The 21,083-nt window shown below is 47.5% G+C and overlaps 1 protein-coding gene across 1 annotated transcript; it reads right to left on the bottom strand.

Annotated features, from left to right (window-relative positions):
* Window positions 1–6,991: 6,991 nt before the first annotated feature.
* Window positions 6,992–20,966, bottom strand: UMOD (uromodulin). Its single transcript, XM_068968962.1, has 10 exons — window positions 20,873–20,966; window positions 18,961–19,737; window positions 18,758–18,865; window positions 16,848–17,056; window positions 15,754–15,902; window positions 12,987–13,232; window positions 10,006–10,168; window positions 9,322–9,403; window positions 8,111–8,152; window positions 6,992–7,053 (listed from the first exon to the last, which is right to left on the bottom strand). The coding sequence occupies exons 1-10, from the start codon at window positions 20,964–20,966 to the stop codon at window positions 6,992–6,994; spliced, it is 1,932 nt and encodes a 643-aa protein (XP_068825063.1).
* Window positions 20,967–21,083: the final 117 nt, after the last annotated feature.

Raw genomic sequence — 21,083 nt, 5'->3', positions numbered from 1 at the left:
GTGGGTCACTCAGCAACCTGCAGATTCTCCATGCAGTGGTCGTGGGGAGACCCAGATATGATCAGGGAGACAGAGGTTGCTCCCCTGACTGCAGGGGTAAGAAGAAAACTAGAGAACTCACATCAGTTAGCACATGACTTGTACCAAGCACCTTGCATACCTTAGCTCATTTAAGACACCAAACCACCCTCCAGGGAAGGTGTATTTATCATTTCCATTTTACAGATGAAATAGCGGAGACTCAGAGTAAATTAATCCCAGAAATATTTATTGAATCCCTCCTATGTGCAAGTACTATGCTGGAAGTGAAATAGCTTGCTTAGGCCCATTTTCTCAGAATTATTCTGATGGTTTCTTTCATGAAGGATGTATTGCTTTGAAGTCCTTTCTGTGACTTACAGAAAAGAGATGTTATAACAGGAGCAGGAGATTTGTCAAGTGGGTGAGGTTCACAGCAAGAGAACCAAAGGCAAGCAAGACTAGCGAATGTCCTCGAAGGTCTCAGGGCAGGTCCTACTCGGGTCAAGGTAGAGGCTGTTGGAGATTGGATGGAAGGGAGGGTGGCAGAGCTATGAGTGTCTACAGACAAAAGTAGCAGCTTCCCTTTCTCAGTTCTGTGCATCACACACTGTGCAGAGAGAGCCCGAAGCATCCTCTGTGTATGCAGATGTCTGTGAGGGTGAGACCATGTCAGACTGAGCCCGTCATGGCCTCCTCACACTGTGCCCAGAGCACAAGAGGTGCTCAGGAGACATTTGGGGGAGCTGTGCATAACGAGCAAGGAGGGAGTGGATAGGAACAAGGAACTGTGAAGAGCCTGCCAACACTCAAATAAATAACACCGCCTCTTCTGGGAAACTCTTTTCTCAAATGGGAGAATCTTTGGATAATGTTCTACAGCCTCTGAAAGACTTCAATTGAAGACAGAAGTTTGTTTCTGGAAGGGATATTGTGGCTATGTTATGAGAGAGTGCCCAGGACTGGTAATTCTTAGAGGTGAAATCCTAAGTAGACGCCTGTCTTCCTGGGGGGTGGGGGGGGAGGGGGGGACAGTGTTCAGAGACAAGGGAAGGGGGCCTTTTTTTGCCCCAGAGCAGCCAGCACGTAGCCAGAGTCACGGTCGAACTGGAAATACAGTGATATCTGGAGTCATCAATAAAGGCCAGGCTTCAAACTCCTTGTTGGGTTCTGAAAGGGTCAAGTATCAGAGGAGGCCCCCAGGCTCAGGAGAAAGCCTTCCCGGGCTTGAAGCAGGACTTACCTGGTGGCGAGAACACGGAATGTTCTTCCTTCTCTGGCTGTGGAAATGCACGTCTGCTGTGGACCGTCCTTTATTGCTGTTTCCCACCGATGTGGCTCTCTGGGATTGGTGCAGAGATGTGACTGGAGCTACCTTCCCAGGCATACACTGGGTTGGTTGGGTGCAGGTAAGATAAACAATTTACCAGAAAGGGTGGTGAAGGGAAGGCCCCTTTGTTCCCACACCCCCTGCCCATCACCCCCCTGCATGTAACCCTTCCAGCAGTCTCTCCTTCATGCAAATGCTTCTCTATAAACAAGAGCAACATGTACTGAACGCTGAACATAACTGGGCACTGCTTTGCACCCATTATTTCTCACATTTAATCCTCACAATGAACGCATGAAGTAGCACCATATTTATTACTGGAAACCAAACACTAATCAAAAGGAAGCTTAATATCCAAAGGGAAGTGGAGAGAAATCAAACAGACACTTGTTTGCACAATAGATTTCCAATTGTTTTTTGTGTTCCTAGCTAATCACCTTAGAACACTTCTGCTTCTGTCTGGAAGCCATTCAACTTGAAGTCAGTTAGGACAAGGGACTAAATAAGGAAGGGCAGATGGGTGTTTCTCATTTTTGGCCTATAGAATCTACCCAACTTCAGATGCTCCATGAGCAGTCTGGGAAAGGCCAATCTGGGGACATGTGAATCACAGACCAGCAAAGGATAGCCTAGACCCTTGGACAAAATAAGCATCTGAAGAGCCTGTCGATATGTGGGCTACCGCAGAGACTGGGAGGTAGAGAACTGAGAGGAACTTGAAGATCTTGGACTTTTAAATTTCAGGTTGAACCTGGCTTTGTGGCAAAGTGGATATTACGGAATTAACAAAAGAGTCAAAGCTTCAGCAGAATAAACAGCCATTGCCTTTCTGTGTTACACAGGGACTCTTCAAGGAGCCAAGGCTACAAGGAGCCTGGAGGTCCTGCCTTGATAACACCTTCCAGCAAAAACTCAACGTGGACAAAGAAGAGGTGGTACAAGCCACCTTCTTAACCATAGTGCATTTGGAGAAGAATCCCCTAAATGTGGGACTTATAGCAACTACAAATGCTGGATTCAGAAATCCGTCTGAGCCCACAAAATAGCCCATGTGTCTGTTCCTTTTAGCCAGGTACCCACCCTAGTCTCCCCAGTGGCCACTCTCAACCTTCTCCTTTCAAGTCTCTGCAGCCATTACTACTCACTTCACTCTCCCGCTGCCTCCATTCTCAGCAGGTGTCTTACATTCCACCTCAAGAAAATTTAGGCCATCACACTTGACCTTTGTGTCCCCTTCCTCTAGAAACATAAACATCTACTTCCACTTTCCACTTCCTCCCCAGCTTCTGATAAGGTGATCTTTCCTCTTTTCAAAATCAGTTCCTCCACCTGTCTCTGACTTCTCCATTCCAATCTGAGGCATATGGCTAAGACTGCCTTGCAAACATCCCCTCTTATGCAAGTCCACTGGGCATTTTTTCTGGCCTCTTGTCAATGGATTTTTTGCCACTTCCTTTAGGCACTCTGCATTTCCTTGACTGCCCTGCACCAACTGCTTTCTTTATTCTCCTCTATCTGGATACTTGTGCTCTAAAATTATCCTGATGATTGTCATGATAATCACCTTCTTCCTCCGGTTGTCCTTGAGAGGGCTGCTGGGTCTTATCTTTCTTTGTTATTCCACGGACTCTCCCTAGGACCTGTCAAGTTATCTCATGGTTTCAAGTACCATCTACAGGCTGATGAGTTCCAAATCTGAACCTCCATCCCTGAATACTTCCTTAATTTCAGATTCACCTTCCCAGGTGCCTGCTGGACTGCTTTACTTGGACTGAGATGCTCAAGGCACCTTGAACCTTCAGTTCAGTTCAGTTCAGTCAGTCATGTCTGACTCTGCGACCCCATGAACTGCAGCACGCCAAGCCTCCCTGTCCATCACCAACTCCCAGAGTTCACTCAAACTCATGTCCATTGAGTCAGTGATGCCATCCAACCATCTCATCCTCTGTCGTCCCCTTCTCCTCCCACCCTCAATCCCTCCCAGCATAAGGGTCTTTTCCAATGAGTCAACTCTTCGCATCAGGTAGCCAAAGTATTGGAGTTCCAGCTTCAGCATCAGTCCTTCCAAAGAACACCCAGGACAGATTTCCTTTAGAATGGACTGGTTGGATCTCCTTGCAGTCCAAGGGACTCTCAAGAGTCTTTTCCAACAACACAGTTCAAAAGCATCAATTCTTTGACACTCAGCTTTCTTCACAGTCCAACTTTCACATTTATACATGACCACAGGAAAAACCATAGTCTTGACTAGATGGACCTTTGTCAGCAAAGTAATGTCTCTGCTTCTGAGCAGGTCCAAATCCTAACTCATGATTTCCCCTATTTCCCTCCCTCCTCATTGCATCCCTGGTTGGGGATCCCTCATTGGGCTTCCCTGGTGGCTCAGATGGTAAAGAATCTGCCTGCAATGTGGGATACCCGGGTTCAATCCCTGGGTCAGGAAGATCCTCTGGAGAAGGAAATGGCAACCCACTCCAGTATTCTTGCCTGGAAAATTCTATGGACAGAGGAGCCTGGTGGGCTACACAGTTCATGGGGTTGCAAAGAGTTGGACACGACTGAGCAGCTTCACTTTCACCTTCCTCATTGCATCATCCATCTTAATCATTGGCACCACTGCTCACCTGGTCACCTGCGCTGGAAACCTGTTTACTTCCTTCACTCCTCAGTCTAACATTTCCAATAATTAGTAATATCTCAAATATTCGTGAACCTATCTTTCCTTCTTCATGCCCATTTCATCAACCTTAAGTAAGGCCACCACCATCTCTTAGAAGAGTGATTTTAACAGCTGCCTAGTGGATCTCTTTCATTCTTGTCCCCTTTGATTCTGTTATCTCCCTGCAGTCAGATGTCACGGCATCACCTCTCTGCATTATTCCCCACGACTTGCATGTGAAGTATCCTGGGATCTGACCCTTGTTCACAGCTCCCACCTCATCTACGGCTTCTCCCGACATACTATATGCTTGCTTGGATCACTCTGTGCCCAGCCTCTTCCTACTGCTTACCATTCAGGCTTGCCTCTTCCAGGAAGTCTTTCCTAAATTCCACAGGCTTGCTGGTGTTGCTCTTCCATGCTCCTGCGCCTCTTGGGGCTGATTGCAGTCGCACTCAATTACCCACTAGCATATCTGTATCCCTCTGAAGGTTGTAAGATCTTTGCAGACATCAATCTTATCTTTGCAGTTCTAATGAGCACCTCGTAAGTACTAGTTAACAAATGGACAAAAATGACAGTGTGTATGTTTAAGACCCTTTCCTGTGAGTGATGCCTCAAACTTTAGGTGTCCAAGTCTTAGTGAAAGTTTGGTAGAAAGACACAAGGCCTCAAGGCATTTGCGTTTGCTGGCCCACCACTGGTAGTCTTTCTCAGATATTCATTTTCTTTTTTCAGTTTCTACATCTCGGTAAGACCTTTCCCCAGTCTTATGTAAACTAACACCTTCATCACCTTATTACTGCTGTTTCCCTCTGCCCCCCTGTCCTTTGCTTCAGTCATGTCTGACTCTTTATGATCCTATGGGCTATGACCCACCAGGCTCCTCTGCCCATGGGGATTCTCCAAGCAAGAATACTGGAGTGGGTTGCCATGCCCTCCTCCAGGGGACCTTCCTGACCCAGGGATTGAATCCACGTTTCTTTATGTTTCCTGCACTGGCAGGCAGGTTCTTTACCACTAGTGCCACCTGGGATGCCCCAGGTGGCTTATAACATAGCTATTGTTTAAACATGCTGCTGCTGCTAAGTTGCTTCAGTCATGTCCAACTCTCTGCGACCCCATAGACAGCAGCTCAACAGGCTCCCCTGTCCCTGGGATTCTCGAGGCAAGAACACTGGAGTGGGTTGCCATTTCCTTCTCCAATGCATGAAAGTGAAAAGTGAAAGTGAAGTCTCTCAGTCGTGTCCGACTCTTAGCGACCCCATGGACTGCAGCCTACCAGGCTCCTCTGTCCATGGGATTTTCCAGGCAAGAGTACTGAAGTGGGGTGCCATTGCCTTCTCCAATTGTTTAAACATATCCCCCCTGTAAACATAAGGTCCTTATCAGCAAGGGCTCCATTCTGATCACTGGCAATTTCCCTGCTGCCTATAAAAGAGTCAAGTCTTGAATTTATGCTCAAAATATTTGTTGAACATTGAGTTGAACAACTGTCTGATAGCAAACAAGAGCAACACGTAAAGGGAAGGGGAAAAAGGAACAGAGAGATAAAGGGATAAATTCTGATATATTTTTTTCCTCCTGGCCTTTGACCCTTGTTTTAATTTTTTTATGTTCTCTTGCACCTGAATCAAAGTATAGATTGTGCAGACATCTAGCAGGTGCATCTGACCATGGACATCCTCCCATAGCTCTGACATAAAGGCAGCAGGCATGGGGATTCAGTGCATGTCTGTTTCTGATAAGAGGTTTCTTAACTTGAGATACGCTGACCTCACAGCCCCCGGCCTGCTGATACACATGTGTGGTTTTCCCTGGGATCAGAGGTTCTAAAAATGGGTCAGGGCCTTGGTCTCTTCTGAAAGCCACAGCTGGGGTCCAGGGAAGCAGCTGGCATCAAGGTGGACATTTCCCATGAGAATCAACTTCCTTTGGTCCACTTGTCAAAGAAGTCCAGAGCCCCTTGAGATATCTGGGTCTCCTGGGTGGTCTCCAGTTGTGCCTCCAAGGAACCTCCTAGAGGTCTCCCTTGCAAGACATCCTCTCTAAATGGAGTTAATGGTCTGCTTTCCATTTCTGCTGCCAAGGCCTTGTAAACAGGTCTACATCTCCTGCATTGGGCAGGGAGAGAAGTGCAAAGGAGGCGGGACATGCCATCTAAGTCCTTTATATAAGGATTGTGACACTCCAGAGCCTGGAGCTGTGTCTATCTTATTCATGATTATCTTTTCCCAGCACCTAGCATAGTGCCTGGCACATACTGGGTGCTCAAATAAATGTTTCTGGAAAGCTGAATGAACCCTGTGAGGGTATCATGATTATCCCCATATGACAGAAGCAGCAGCCTCCTGTTATACTCTCCATTTCTGCAATGCCTGACAGACTTATAATGAGTTGTACTTTTCCCCTTCCAGATCTTAAGCTCTGGGAAGGCAGAGATTGCTGTATCCCCAGTACATTGCCTGGATCATAGTAGGTGACCAGCAAAAATTTCTTGACAGACTGAAAGGATAGATGGATGGATAAAGTTCAGGGACAGTGTGCATTTTATTTAAGCTCATAAAACCAGAGTTGAACCCAGTCTGTGACCAGACCATGAAGTCCATGAGGGCAGGAATGGAGTCTGGTTTTTCTCACCATCAGATCCTTAGCACCACGGACAGTGCCTACACAGAGCAGGTGCTCAATAAATAATTGTTGAATGAATGAATGACTCACGGACTGAGCTTTTTTTAGTTATTATCGCTTTAAGGAGACAGGGGCCTCGTGAACAGACACATCACAAGCCCCATTTTGAGAGAAAGCAGCATTTATAGACATAGGCTGTTTTTTGGTAGCAAGGATTAAAGGGGAGAAAAATAGGAGCAGAGTGACTGAAGTGTGGGCTCCTTTTCCTATGAGTGGAGTGCTAGCCTGCATCGCCTCGCCAGTCAGCAGAAAGTGAGCTGGTAGACACAGAGTACAGGATTTCCAGCCACTGATCACGGAGACGTCAGGGTCAAAGTGGCCGACAGAAGCAGAGGCAGCCAGACCTGTAGGAGCTCTGAAAAGAAAGAGATTACAGGGTTGCCGCTAGCGCTGACGTGCACATTTTATGTGCAAAACTAACATAAAATGCATCCTCTAAATTGACCAATTAGGAAAGGACAGGTTCTCTGAGCAGATCAGTTAGAACAAGGAAGCTTTTCCTTTACCTGCCCTGAAAACCAGTTAGGAAAAGGTGCCCTCCCAGATGGGCCAATCTGAAAAAGGCAGCCTTTCTGCAGGCACTAGCTGATAGCCACTCAAAAGGGTACTCCTGTGAAGTGACCAACCTACTCATCCTTGGTGACCTTGAGGGATAGTCACAAAGGGCAAGCCTCTTGGGGGCACCTTGGTCTCCAGGACTGAGCTCACTGATACTGGAATGAACTAACTCATGTCAAACACTAGGTTGGTGTAACAACCCACTCAGATTTAGATGCCAAGAGCCAAAGAGAGCAACAATTACGCAGATTCACTTTTCATCCAGATTTTCAGACAATTTAGCAGCCATAAAAGTCAAGGGCCATTAAAATGCTGCCGGTCTCCGGTCTTTGTGGTCAGAGGAGCAGAGAAGCAGAAAGCAGAGATTTTTGTTTGTCTGCCATGTTCATCCTGGCACCAAGCATCCTGACAAAGGTGTTGGAGATACGTCTTGAAGCTTCAGGAAATGCCCAAGGTGCAGATCACAGTGCAGTGTGCTTGTCCCCTGCGCACAGGTGTGTTCAAGCATGTGCACGTCTGCATATGCAGATTCACACACAAGCAGCTGCAGCTGTCATGGCGTTTTGTGTGTGAGTATGAATATGTGCATGTGACCTCGTGGGTGTGTGTGAAAAGTCTAGGCGATGTTTGCTCTTGTGCACCTGTGTGTGCCTGCGTCTATGTACACTGTCGTGGGACAACACAGGTATGTGTGCGCATGTGCAGCCCCAGGCCCAACACTTTCCACAAATGCAGTCACCTCTTCAGCACTCAGGCCAAGCAGATGGGGCATTCCAGCACACCCTAGGCCAACAGATAAAAGCCCCAGATGAAGGTTTTGGTCAAGTCCCTGTGCAAAGAGGATCTGAACTTACCCAAGCTACTGGGAGCAGCCCTTGACACTGCAGCCTGGCCCCCTGTGGGAGGAAACAGAAGGATCAGTGTACGGGAAGCCTGGAAGAAGCCCCTTCCATCTGCTCTTCCTTGCAGCCAGAGTGTGGTCTTTTAAAAACCCCAATCTGGTCATCTCACTCCCCTGCTCTGGACCCCTCAGAGGCTGCCATCTGCTTTCAGGAAAAAGGGCCCAAAACCTTAGCAAGAACTACATGCTATTTATATTTCAATTAGAAGAAGGAGAAAGGGAAGGGGAAGGAGAAGAAGAAAAAAGAGAAGTACTATCATTGGAAGGACTGATGTTGAAGCTGAAACTCCAATACTTTGGCCACCTGATGCGAAGAGCTGACTCATTTGAAAAGACCCTGATGCTGGGAAAGATTGAAGGCGGGAGGAGAAGGGGATGACAGAGGATGAGATGGTTGGATGGCATCACCGACTCAATGGACATAAGTTTGGGTGAACTCTGGGAGTTGGTGATGGACAGGGAGGCCTGGCGTGCTGAGGTTCATAGGGTTGCAAAGAGTTGGACACGACTGAGTGACTGGACTGAACTGATAAGGCCTCACGTGGTCTGGCCCCCCACCTCCATCAGCTCACCCACACCAACCTCTCCTCCTCCTTTCAGCCCGCCTGGCCAGTTCCTCTGACACCCTGGGTTCCCTCCTGCACAGGCGTTTTGCTCATTCTCCACTCTCTCCCTGGGATTCCACCCTCTTTTCCATTTCCCCTGACCCCTGTTAGTTAATCCTTTCTCAGTTTTCAAACCTCATTTCCTTTCTTCCCCAGTCCTCCAGACTAGGTTTGCTTCCCCTGTGGCAAGAGCTCAGAGTTCCTGATCCATGTTCATGCCTGCACTTATCACAACTCCAGAGACACATGATTAGTTAAATGATGTCTCCTCTACTGGTCCATAAGTGGCACACGAGCCAGGCTTGTACCCATTGCTGCTCATCCTGAGCCCCCAGCCACTAACATAAGCCCTGGCACAAGGCAGGCATGAGAAGACAGCTGTGCAATGAATGAGAACCTGCAGGAGGAAGGCCTCTTATAGTCTACCTCGCCTCACAGGATTCACTTGCTCCAGCTCTTCGGACCCCAGTAAGATCCCAAGTGCCAGGTTCTCTCACCTCTCCTCATCTCCAGAGAACATTTCTCACCAGGAACATGGAGAGGAGAGTGCCCTTCTTACCCTTCCGTGTGATGGGACCCAAGTTCAGGACACGGGTTTGGTCTATGATGCTCCCACTGCGGAATCTGGTCTCAGGGCAGGTCTGCAGGGAGATGGTGACAAAGAAAGCTTTCCACAAGAGAGACTGAATGAGGCCCTGCCATGGGGACCTGGGTGTACCCTTCATAGGAGCAACCTCTTGCCTCAGGCTGGAACTTGAGGATGGTAGAGGTAGGGGTTGTTAGGAGATCTGTATACATGGGTTCGTGTCCCTGCTCTGCCACTTGTTAGATGTATGATCTTCGGCAAGTCACTTACATTTTCTAAGCCTCTCTCCCCATATGGAAAAAGGGGCTAGTAAAATACCTCCCTTATAGAGTTGCCGCGAAGTATCAAAAAGTTAACACACACAAGTTGCACACAGTGCTTAAAAATGTCAGTTTCTGCTATTAGAACACAAGCTTGCAGATAAGTGAGAGGTTTACCAGCCTACTGCAGCGCCCTGATCGCACCCAGCTTCCCCACAGCCTAGTCTCCTGTCTGGCCATGGCAGCCTCGTCCTATAGCTCTGACTAACCCCGTACTAAAATGGAAATATGGCAGAGACGTTTGTTTTCTTTTAACCTTGCGGCCAAGTGTCTTCGGTTATGGGAGTTGGGTGTGAGGGTGTGGCAACGAGACTGAGGGAAGGGAGGTCTGACTCACAGGTCTGCACTTTTCATTCACAGAGTCACAGAGATACACTTCACAGTGCAGGTACACCAGGTCGTAGTTTCCAGCAAAACGGAACATCTGGACAGAAAACCGGCCCTGAGGGGACTCCCCATTCTCCTCCACTTGGATGGTTGAGTCCGCAGCGCGTGGACATCTGGGAAGCGTACATCATATAACACGGTTGGTTATGCAAACATTCTGGGGCCAGACTTCCTGGGTTCCGATCTCAATCTGTCACTTACTAGCTGTGTGACTATGGGCAATTTACGCAATCCCTCTGAGCCTGTTGCCCTATCCATGTGCGAGCAATAATTCACCTTACATCGTGAGATAATTGCGACAATCAAATGAGTTAAAATTACAAAGTAAACAGCATCTGCCGTACAATAGGTGCTACATGTATGCAACTCTAAAATACAAATGTGATCAGTTCAGAGCTTAAGGACAGTTACTTAAGGATAGTAAGTAAGCACTTAAGTAAGTGTATCCTTAAGTAAGCACTTTTTGATTTCCCAGGAAATGGCATTCAGGAGTCATTACCTACCATTTATTGGCTATCTACTAGTGTCTGGTGTTAATTCTAACATTGGAAACATCTGAGCACTGAAGGCTGCTGGCCAAATTGGGGTGTGTATGTGTGCTCATCAGCACACATTACTACCCAGCACACCCAAACACACAGAGACTCAAAACTGCACGTCCAGAGACTCACGTGGGTGCTGGGCTGGATCAGGGTATGCAGGCTCTTTGAGCAGGCAAATCAGGCATCCCTTCTGCTCTTTGACACTATCCGCTCAAAACGGACTTAGAAAAGGGGCTGAAGGCTGACTGCACAGGAGGACCGAGAAAGGAACTTCTCGGGATGGCGTTCACTTTGCTCTGTGTCCCCTACAATTCAAATCTGACTCCACTTGGCAAAAGAAAAGCCCTGAGGTTAGGACCCACCTTACGAAAAGCAGAGGGAGAGGCAGCCAGCACTGTCCTTGGCAGCTCCAGGCAGTCAACCCAAGTAAGGCGCCTACGCGTCTCCTCCAGCCCCTAAGCACCTCCCCAACTCATCTCCTCCTTACACCCCCGTGATATTCTGAGCATCTCACAGACTGGCAGTCCTCAGCCCAGCTCCCACCCATGCCACGGCAGAAACACAGGGCCACAGCCAACACTCGTTCATGCTTTGTTTTCAAGACTTTTTAAGCTTTTCACAATATACATGCTCTACCTTTATACTCAGATACACACACACACACAAAGCTTAAAAATCCCTGCACACACACACACACACACACACACACACACACACACACACAGCTTAAAAATCCCTGCACAGTAGATTTCCTTCATGCCTGTTTCGCGTATGAGAACATGAATATCCAGACAGATGAGCTGACTTGTACCTTGAACTAAGAAACAGCAAACCCATGCTATAAGCCCAAGTCTCCATAATGTCCCAGGCAAAGTCATGTCAGGATTTTTCAAATTTCAGTTCTTTTTTGCCTAATACAGAAACCACCTCCCTGAATGTTTTCCTGTTTACCAATATCTGTACTATTATTTCATATTATTATATTATTATTACTATTTTTCTTTAAATCTACAGATGTTTTTGTTGAAATACATTTATTTTTAAAAAAGATCATGACCACAAATAGCAAACCAAGGGCTTCCCAGGTGGCAAAATGAAGAATCTCCACCTGCCAATGCAGGAGATGCAAGAGATGAGGGTTCCATCCTGAGGTCAGGAAGATCCCCTGGAGTAGGAAATGGCAACCCACTTCAGTACTCTTGCCTGCAGACTTACGTGGACAGAGGAGCTTGGCAGGCTACAGTCCTCGGGGTCACAAAGAACTGAACGACAGGGAACACATTACTTGCCATATATAAAACACGATCATACAAACACAGTCAGACACTGCTATGACATTTTACTTCAACACTGTTGATTGTAAAAGACCCCCAAAAGACTTCTGCTCTCCTTTCTTTTTGTTGTAAAGGGAGATTAGCAAATAATAGAATTGTGAACACCAGATAAGTACCCAATTGAGCCTTTTCCCCTTGACGCGACCAGGCGGATTCTAAGAGAACTGAGACAGAAATAGGCCAGGGTCTCCTGGGAGCGCTTTCTCTGACTGCACTGTTAAAACAGCAATTCCCCTCCCTTTTTTGTACTTCATTTTTTTCTTTATAGCGCCGTCATCATTAACATGCCATGGATGGCACTTTCATTTAATTGTTGATCTCCCCACTTAGAATGTCAGCGATAAGGGTGCAGAGACTTTTGTCTCTTCTATTCACTGTTATCCACATAGCCTGGCACACAATAAGCCTCCAAAAATATCTGTTCAATTTATGAATGAAAATGTGAACTACTTTCTCGCAGTGTGGTTACTGTTTCTCTAATGTGTTTGAGTCAAAAGCAGTCCATCTGTGTCCTCCCTGTTTCAACTGACCCTTGCCTAACCATGCCTCTACCATACTCCTCCCAGCCAAGTGCCAGCCTGCTGCTGTCCAGGGCCTGCCTTTCCATACGTTCCTCATCCTTTTCTGAATCCTAGACCCCCTCTGCCATCTGATGAAGCCCATGCATTCCTCATCAAAAGTAGTGCTTTCAATGCATACACTAAATTACATAAGATAATTTTAAAAAATTAAATATAATTCTTAAAATATTAAACTTAATACATCATATATTTACATATCTGGATATAAGTATATATTTACAAGTGCATGTATTTGATATATATCAAATAATAAGATCTAGTTGAAATTCTAATACTACAATATAGTAACTAAAAATATTGACTTGTGTAAATGTCTTCAAATGTCCTGCTAATACTTTTCTGGTTTGTTGCCTATATCATAATGAATGACAGTGCTAAATTTCAGCTACAGGTGAATGAATGTGAAGATGTCCTCTGTACCCATCCAACTCTAAAGACCCTCCCCGGCCCCAAATTCCATCCAACAGGCCTTACCTGTCCTGGATGATGAAGTATTTCAAGGGGTCTGTGGCATTGCTGCTGGGCGTGGCATAGCAGTTGGTCATGAGCAGTACAAACCGGGACAAGTCGCCCCCATCCAGCATGGTGCCGACGTAGAGAAACGCCTCTGTGGACAGGGTCACAGAGGAGCCTTGGTAGGGCTGTGTGTAGGCAGGGCTCTGGAAGAGCGCCATTCGCACGGTGAATGTGCCGGTCCCGCCCATGCTGATGTTGAGGGCGCTGCAGGGGGAGAGAGGCTGGTGAGAGAACCAGAACCAAGAGCAGCAACAGATAGGCCACTCTTTCTGATCTGCATTCCTGGGCAGTCCCTGGCAGTTCTTTGGATTTTAATCCAGCAAGAGGACTGGAATCCACCAACCATTGCTCTGCAAAATACAATAGTCACACACAGGTCACTTAGGGATCTTGTTGAAAGGCAGATTCTGGATCTGTAGCTTTGGGATAGGGCTCAAGGTTCTGCATTTCTAATAAGCTCCCAGGTGACGCTGCTCCTTCTGATCCAGAGATCATATTTTTCTGTAACACATCCACCCCCTCATATGGTGGCCCTTGCATTTAAGTGTGGCAAACACATTCTCAAGGGAATCACCTAGATTCCTCTTTTGATCTTAATATAGAACAGTTTTAAAAGATGGGCTATGGGTCCTACAGGCCTTAGAGTTCTGGTTCTACCTACAGCGGAAGATTGGGATTTTTAAAATATATTATTTTAAATCACATTAAAAACAGCCACACTGATGGCAACTCCATGGGGATTATCCTACAAAGGACACTGAAAGACTGATGCCCCAGGAAAGGGAGTACATGAGAAACAGTAATGCAGAAGGTGAGTACTGGGTTATTTGTCTGGACTTGGTGTTCGACTGGGATGAGATTTCTAGCTTAAGCCAGAGAGAGATCTGCATACAGCTGTTTTGTTCCCTAGAACCTAGCAGGTCTGGGACACGGCCACATTGTCCAGGTGATGTTCCACACAGAGGCAGACAAGGAGCAACTGTCTTCCTTCAAGTCAGCCAAGCACCTTCATCAGTGGCAGGTGCCCTTCCCCAAGGCTGGTTGGCCCAGAAAACATATGACCATGGAGAAACTTCAAAAAAAAGGTCACGGTAGAGTGGAGGCTCTCTGCCTGATGGCCTGGGTTTGAATCCCAGCTCTCTAACTTACTGTCCTCTACCACTTTGGACAAGTTACTAAGCTTTCTTTGAACTTCAATTTCAATAATAATAATACTTACACCTTCTAGGCCATGCTAAGATTTCAATGAGGTGTTCCAACTAGAGCACTTAGCACAATGCCTGACATATGGTCAGCTCTTGATTAACACTTGTTATGAACACAGCTTTTATTTTTTCCCCCAGTATCTGCATCACTGGCTTGTGATTCATCCTATTCAGAAATGTTCAAGTTTATTTAGCAACAGGATCCTTTTATTTTTTAAGTAATAAAATTGATAAAGAAGATGTGGTTCGTATACACGATGGAATACTACTCAGCTATAAAAAGCATGAAATAATGCCATTTGCAGCAACATGGAAGAAACTAGAGATTATCATACTAAGTAAAGTCAGAAAGAGAAAGATAAATATCATATGATGTCACTTACATGTGGAATCTAAAATATGGCACAACTGAAGCAACCTATGAAGCAGAAATAGACTCACAGATATATAGAACAGAGCTGTGGCTGTCAGGGGAAGCGGGGGTGGAGTAGGGGGGTTGGGATTAGCAGATTTAAGCTATTATACACAGAATGGATAAACAGCAAGGTCCTACTGTATAGCACTGGAAACTAGAATCAATAATCTATGATAAACCATAATGAAAAAGAATATAAAAAAAGAATGTACAGAAATTAACACAACATTGTAAATCAACTATACTTCAATTGAAAAAATAAAATTAAAATTAAAAACGTTCTCTGGTTCACATCCTCAAATCACCTCCTTAAAGACCTTTATACTCCAAGAAGCATAATTTGTAAACCCCTCTTTATTCAAATTTCTCCTATTTACAGAGAAAGAAACTGAGGTCCAAATGTGGGGTACAATTTGCCCAGTCCCATAGCAGGTCTGAACTGAGACCCCTCGCTTCTTTCCTCTGGCCCAATCACCCTGCTGCTGCTGCTGCTGCTAAGTCACTTCAGTCATGCTCGACTCTGTGCGACCCCATAGACAGCAACCCACCAGGCTCCCCCATCCCTGGGATTCTCCAGGCAAGAACACTGGAGTGGGTTGCCATTTCCTTCTCCAATGATGAAAGTGAAAAGTGAAAGGGAAGCTGCTCAGTCATGTCCAACTCACAGCAACCCCAGGGACTGCAACACCAGGCTCCTCTGTCCATGGGATTTTCCAGGCAAGAGTACTGGAGTGGGGTGCCATTGGCTTCTCCCGACCACCCTACCCCTCAGGTAAACCAGGGACCCTAATATGGGTTTCACCTCTGTGGAGCACTTTTGTACATTACTGCTAAATCCATTTCACATACAAGAAGACTGACACCTAGAATAGGCTATCAATTTCCCAAAGCCATTTGTATGATAGAGCCAGGATTTGAAAGTGGGCTCCAGATTTCTTAGCTGGGCTCCTCATGGACCCTTTTTGGAGTCCAACACTGCCTCCCAGCTGACCACCTCCAATCAGCTTCTTATTGATGGCAACTGACAGAGAAGCTGAGGTCCTGGTGGCCAAGGATTTGTGGGGTGGAGTTGGCCAGGGACACTGGGGACCCTCTCTGGCCGCACCTGACCATTGGCTGCAGGGAGGTCTTCAGGCTGACTTTCATGTCCAGGGGATAGGAGCATGCAAAGTTGATTCTGATGTTGAGGTCACGGATGATGATCTCATCTGCCAGGTAGAGAGTGTTGCTGTATGTGGCGTGGGTCTCATTCCTCTGTATTGGGGTAGGAAGGTGGGGGGAGGAAGGGCAGAAAAGGCATAGAATTTGAGTAGGATTCAAAACCAAAGGCATTGTAACTGCTGAAACTACCCTCCCACTTTCAATGAGCACAAGTCATGAGCTAGGCACCCCCTGCCCAAGCTGAATGTCCCTACTGCATCTTTGCATGGATCCTTCAATGACCCTGAGAGGCAGGATGACCACCTCCCTAATACAGATGGAAGTTCATGGGAACTGGGCAACTTATCTGTGGTACAGGGGATCTAGGAAGCCTGGGACTCTTCCCATCACCTCATACCTCCTCTCGCACGTGCCAAAAGACTAAACATCACATATTGGGTCATCATTAATGGCAGATTGTCAAAAAGTCATATTTGGCAAATGACAATTATTTCCTTGTTTCTTATGTTTTTTTTTTTTTTTCTTTGTGGAGGATGAGGGAGATGCGAGGAAGCAGAACCCACTCACACAAATGTTTACCTCTGGGTCCCTTTGGAGGAGGCTTCTGTAGCTGAGGCCCTGGTTCTTTGAACACTGAAAGTGCAGACTCTGCCTCCCAGGAACCATCAGAGACAAACAGATCTGCTTCTGAACTCAGTGCTGATACCTACTGGCTTAGAATAGTCATTGCCCTGTTGGGGCACTACATTTCCCATCTGTCAAATGGGGAACTGTCACTATGGATTGTCCTCTTTATTTGAAACTGACATTTATTGAGCATTTACTTTGTGCCAGTCATTTGTCCTAATCACTTTGCACACAGTAACACCTTTAACTCTCCTAACCCTATGAAGGAGTTACTATTACTCCATTTTCAGTGGAGGAAGCTGAGCCACATCCAGGTTAAATAACTCACCCAGTTCACACAACTAGTAAGTGGTGGGGCTGGGCTTGAACCAGGCAGTGCTCCGACCCCGTCCCACACCGGCCAGAACGTACCGTCATCACTGTCCCACAGGGGCCATCCCTGGCTGGGGTCACCACAGACATCCAGTCCCGGTCGCCCCTCTCAGTGAAGCCTGAGCACTGGCTGTCACGCAGGTACATGAAGACCTTCTCAAACCCCAGATTCTTCAGCTGGCACTTGCTCAGGGACAACTTAATGTCATCAACCCCACATTCCAGCCTGCGCTCCAAGAGGGAGACATCTGAAATGGTCAGGGAAGGCAGGATTGGAGGCCTGTGACCACAATTCAAGGTTCATCACATCCCCAAGGCCCAGGTCCAGCTAGCCAGGTTGGCCACCAGCTGGAAGTACTCAGAGTCATGCTGTGGTCTCCCCTCTCAGAGAGGTGGAGACGTGAGACTGGATTCCCAGTATCACTGGATGGATCCATGTGACTAACCACCAGCCCATGTTACCCTAAGCACAGGCTGTACACAAAGAAAAGTAATACATTTGGGTCATTCACTGCTCTCTCTGTGTGCTCAGACGTGTCCAACTCTTTGCAACTCTATAGACAGACTGTAGCCTGCCAGACTCCACAGCCCCAGCACTAAATAACACTGAATCCTAGTAAAACAAAACAAATAGCAAGCAAACAAAGCTAACAAGTTAATGGTAGTTTCTTTCCATCCTTTCTGTATCAAGGGGACAATCTTCAAGATTTGCTAATGATTTTATTATTAACACCATCAGTTCAGTTCAGTTCAGTTCAGTCGCTCAGTCGTGTTCGACTTTTTGTGACCCCATGAATCGCAGCACGCCAGGCCTCCCTGTCCATCACCAACTCCCAGAGTTCACTCAGATTCACATCCATTGAGTCAGTGATGCCATCCAGCCATCTCATCCTCGGTCGTCCCCTTCTCCTCCTGCCCCCAATCCCTCCCAGCATCCAGACACTTGCTAATTTTCCTTGAAATCACAGAGAGCAGAACTCTGGTTAAGTATTTGCAGCATATAAAGAGATCCAGTTAGATTTTTTAAATTAAAGTATTACATAGTTGCTGAAATTTAACAACTTTCTTTCATTGTATTCATTATTACTGCTGCTGCTGCTAAGTCACTTGAGTCGTGTCCAACTCTATGCGACCCCATAGACAGCAGCCCACCAGGCTCCCCCATCCCTGGGATTCTCCAGGCAAGAATACTGGAGTGGGTTGCCATTTCCTTCTCCAATGAATGAAAGTGAAAAGTGAAAGTGAAGTCCCTCAGTCGTGTCTGACTCTTAGCGACCCCATGGACTGCAGCCTACCAGGCTTCTCCATCCATGGGATTTTCCAGGCAAGAGTACCAGAGTGAGGTGCCATTGCCTTCTTCTTATTACTGCTACTACAGACCTAAGATGTTACTTGCCACAGATAAGACACAGTAGTGAACTTCAACATCCCAAGTTTACTTAAAAGCAGGTTGTGACTAAAACCAAGACTGGAATTTGGGAAACACTAGCCTGCTTCAGTCATTATGTATACAGGAAACAGGTTTAGAGATGGCCAGGGCCCTGCTCAGGGTCTTCATCTGGTCAGTGGAGGGCCCAGTTCAAGAAACCACAGACTGCTGGCCAGGCCTGTGTTCTTGTGCTCTGGGAATACAGCTCAGTTTAGCCTTTGGCCAACAGGTGGCAACCTCCTGCTTATCCATCAGGATTTTGGGGGCCTCCGAAAGAAGCCTGGGGGTGGGGTTGTTTCTCAAGCTCTGGGAGCTTATGGATCAAGTAAGGGGAGACTCCAGGAATCCAGAGAGCTTCTTGCTGATTTTAATGGGTATTACTGGACTGACTTTCCACTCCGACTGGATAATACGCACACCCTGGGTCATCCCCACAGGCCCCCAATTCACACACGGGAATGTGTCCCTCCCCAGGTCCCTGGCATTTCTGAGTACCACCCCACCTCCCCACCGGCCTCACCGGTGACGTTGAAGTCCTGTTTGCACTGGCAGTGCCATTCGCCATTATCCGATTTGCAGTCCTCATCCACACGGCACTCCTCACACGTCCCCTCCACAGAGCTGGGGTCTGCAGGGTCACATATACAGTCAACAAGGATGAGCTCCAGTCTCTCGGGGTGCCCATAGGGCCCAGGGCGGGGTTGCTGGGAGACACCCACTCACCTGTGCAGTAAGCCAGATGGCACTCAGGGGGCGCCGTCAGGTTGTACACGTAGTAGCCGCCGGCACAGGCCTTCACTTGGACAGGCGCGTCCCACAGGCAGCAGTCGCCGCTCCAGTGCGCACAGGCCACGCGGTTCACGATGCCCTCGTCGCTCGATGGGTGCGTGCCATTGAGCCACATAGGCGCGGCCGTGTTGCAGTGCAGGACAGGCACGCAGGTCTCGGGCAGGCGCACGCCGCCCTGGCCCATGAAGCGGTACCAGCCGCCCAGACTGACATCACAGACGTAGCCAGAGCCATACTCTGCGCTGCGCCAGTATTCGTCCAGGATGTGGTGCGCCTGGCATGGGTCAGCGCACACTAGCGCTTCACCCTCCCGCACGCAGTCTAGCCCAGGCCCACAGGAGCCCGGGGAACACTCACAGTGCCTCCCGTCCCCCACGTAGCCCGCGGGACACACGCACGAGTAGTTGCCCTCGCCATTGATGCAGGTGGCCAGGGCGTGGCAGCGGCTGAGCCCTGGCTCTGCACACTCGTCCACATCCTCGCAGCCGAGCTCCGAGTTTAGGAGCAAACCTTCAGGGCAGACGCATGTGTAGGAGCCCAGCGTGTTCACGCAGCTGTTGGTGGCGGAGCAGTTGTGCGCCCCTAGAATGGCGCATTCATCCAGATCCGCACACTCGAGGCCGTCACCAGTGAAGCCCTCCTGGCAGGCGCAGGTCGTGGCAGCCCCGTCCACCGTACAAGTGGCATTGGCGTGACATTCAGAGCAGCTTTCTGCAGGCAGAAAAGCCCAGATTCAGAGTGGGGACCGCTTGGCCACTCTTCACCAAGAGACTCTTTCCATGGTCCTTAGGGTTCTTTGAGACATAGCAGACCCGCTTTGAAAGAAACAAATAAACCTCCCCCGATGTCTAAACAACCCACCTGCATTCTTGTGTTAAGCACTGCATTCAAGCTGTATCATCTTTTCAAACATCCACCTTTCCACCACCAGAGGAATAATGCAGAGTTCTTGACACTTCGTTAAGGATTTAGGGAACCCTGTCACCCCTTCCCCAACTTTATATATTCTATGCCTTTTGCTCAGATCTCCTTCTCTGCCTCCCCTCTCTACCTAGCAGGGGGCACTGACACTTTGTGTATTTCTCTGTGACAATAATAACAGTAAAGATGGTGAGCTCTCATGTATTAAGCACTTAGGATATGCCAAACACTGGGATAGGCATTTTCTATCCATTATCTGATAGAATCCTCTCCAGTGGCCCTGGGGAATGACTTTTGTATTTAGCCATATTTTGAGGGTGAGGAAACTTGAGATTCAGAAGGTTTAAGGTACTTGCTTCATTGGTAAGCAGCAGAGCCAGGACACAAATCGAGGTTATAGGACCACAGTGTGTGTGCGCTCCATGATGACACAATGATATTTACTCTGTTCCAGAGAACTCCAGTTGGGGGTTGTGTAGAGGTGTCTAGCTCCCTTCTCCAACAAAAAGCTAACAGCAATGTGCAACCCAATGGAAGGGTCACATATGTGTGAAAGGGGATGTCTTTGAGTACCACACAGGTATGTTCACATCTCTTGTGTGGTTGAGTGTGTTCTTGACCTTCCAATAAAGTGCCAGGACAGGGGGGCTTAGTGATGTTCTAAACTTTTGTCTCTCCATATGTGATCCAAGGATCACACCATCAGCATCATCCGGGAGCTCGTTAGAATGCAGAGTCTCAGGCCCCACCCCAGGCCTACCAAATCAGAATCTCCATTTTAGTAAAATTCCTGGGTGAGTCCTGTGTACATTAAAGTATAAAAAATGAATTTAAAATAGACTATGCAAATCCCAAGCATAAAAGGAGAGGGGCTGAGACCTCTTCTGCTAACGGTGACACTGCTCTCTGCACACACAGCACTTACTTGCTGATGAGGTGTCAGTTGCTGCAGGTATGATGACCCAAGAGGTCACCACCACTGCCATCCACATCAAGGTTGGAGAGAAAAGACACTTCATCCTTTCTGCTCCTCACAGCTTCTTCTGGTCTAGGAAGACTTTCCCAAAAGCAAGGAAAGGCTGGCCTCTTGAGATTTCCTTTCCGTCCCTGATCCCTGAAGTCCTGTGAACAGAGTC

The sequence above is a fragment of the Capricornis sumatraensis genome, chromosome 3 (assembly GCF_032405125.1).
Source record: "Capricornis sumatraensis isolate serow.1 chromosome 3, serow.2, whole genome shotgun sequence".
Taxonomy (NCBI): Eukaryota; Metazoa; Chordata; class Mammalia; order Artiodactyla; family Bovidae; genus Capricornis; species Capricornis sumatraensis.
Note: the sequence above shows the minus strand (reverse complement) of the source record. Positions and strands in the feature narration are given on the sequence as shown.

What these genes read in the sequence shown, in the direction of transcription:
- UMOD (XM_068968962.1), bottom strand. Translation starts at nt 20,966, where the DNA reads ATGAAGTGTCTTTTCTCTCCAACCTTGATGTGGATGGCAGTGGTGGTG. An exon ending in ACAGGACTTCAACGTCACCG is followed by an intron (nt 17,057 to 18,757) that starts GTGAGGCCGGTG and finishes TGACCATTTCAG; the next exon opens with ATGTCTCCCTCTTGGAGCGC. An exon ending in GGGTCCCATCACACGGAAGG is followed by an intron (nt 8,153 to 9,321) that starts GTAAGAAGGGCA and finishes TTCCTCCCACAG; the next exon opens with GGGGCCAGGCTGCAGTGTCA.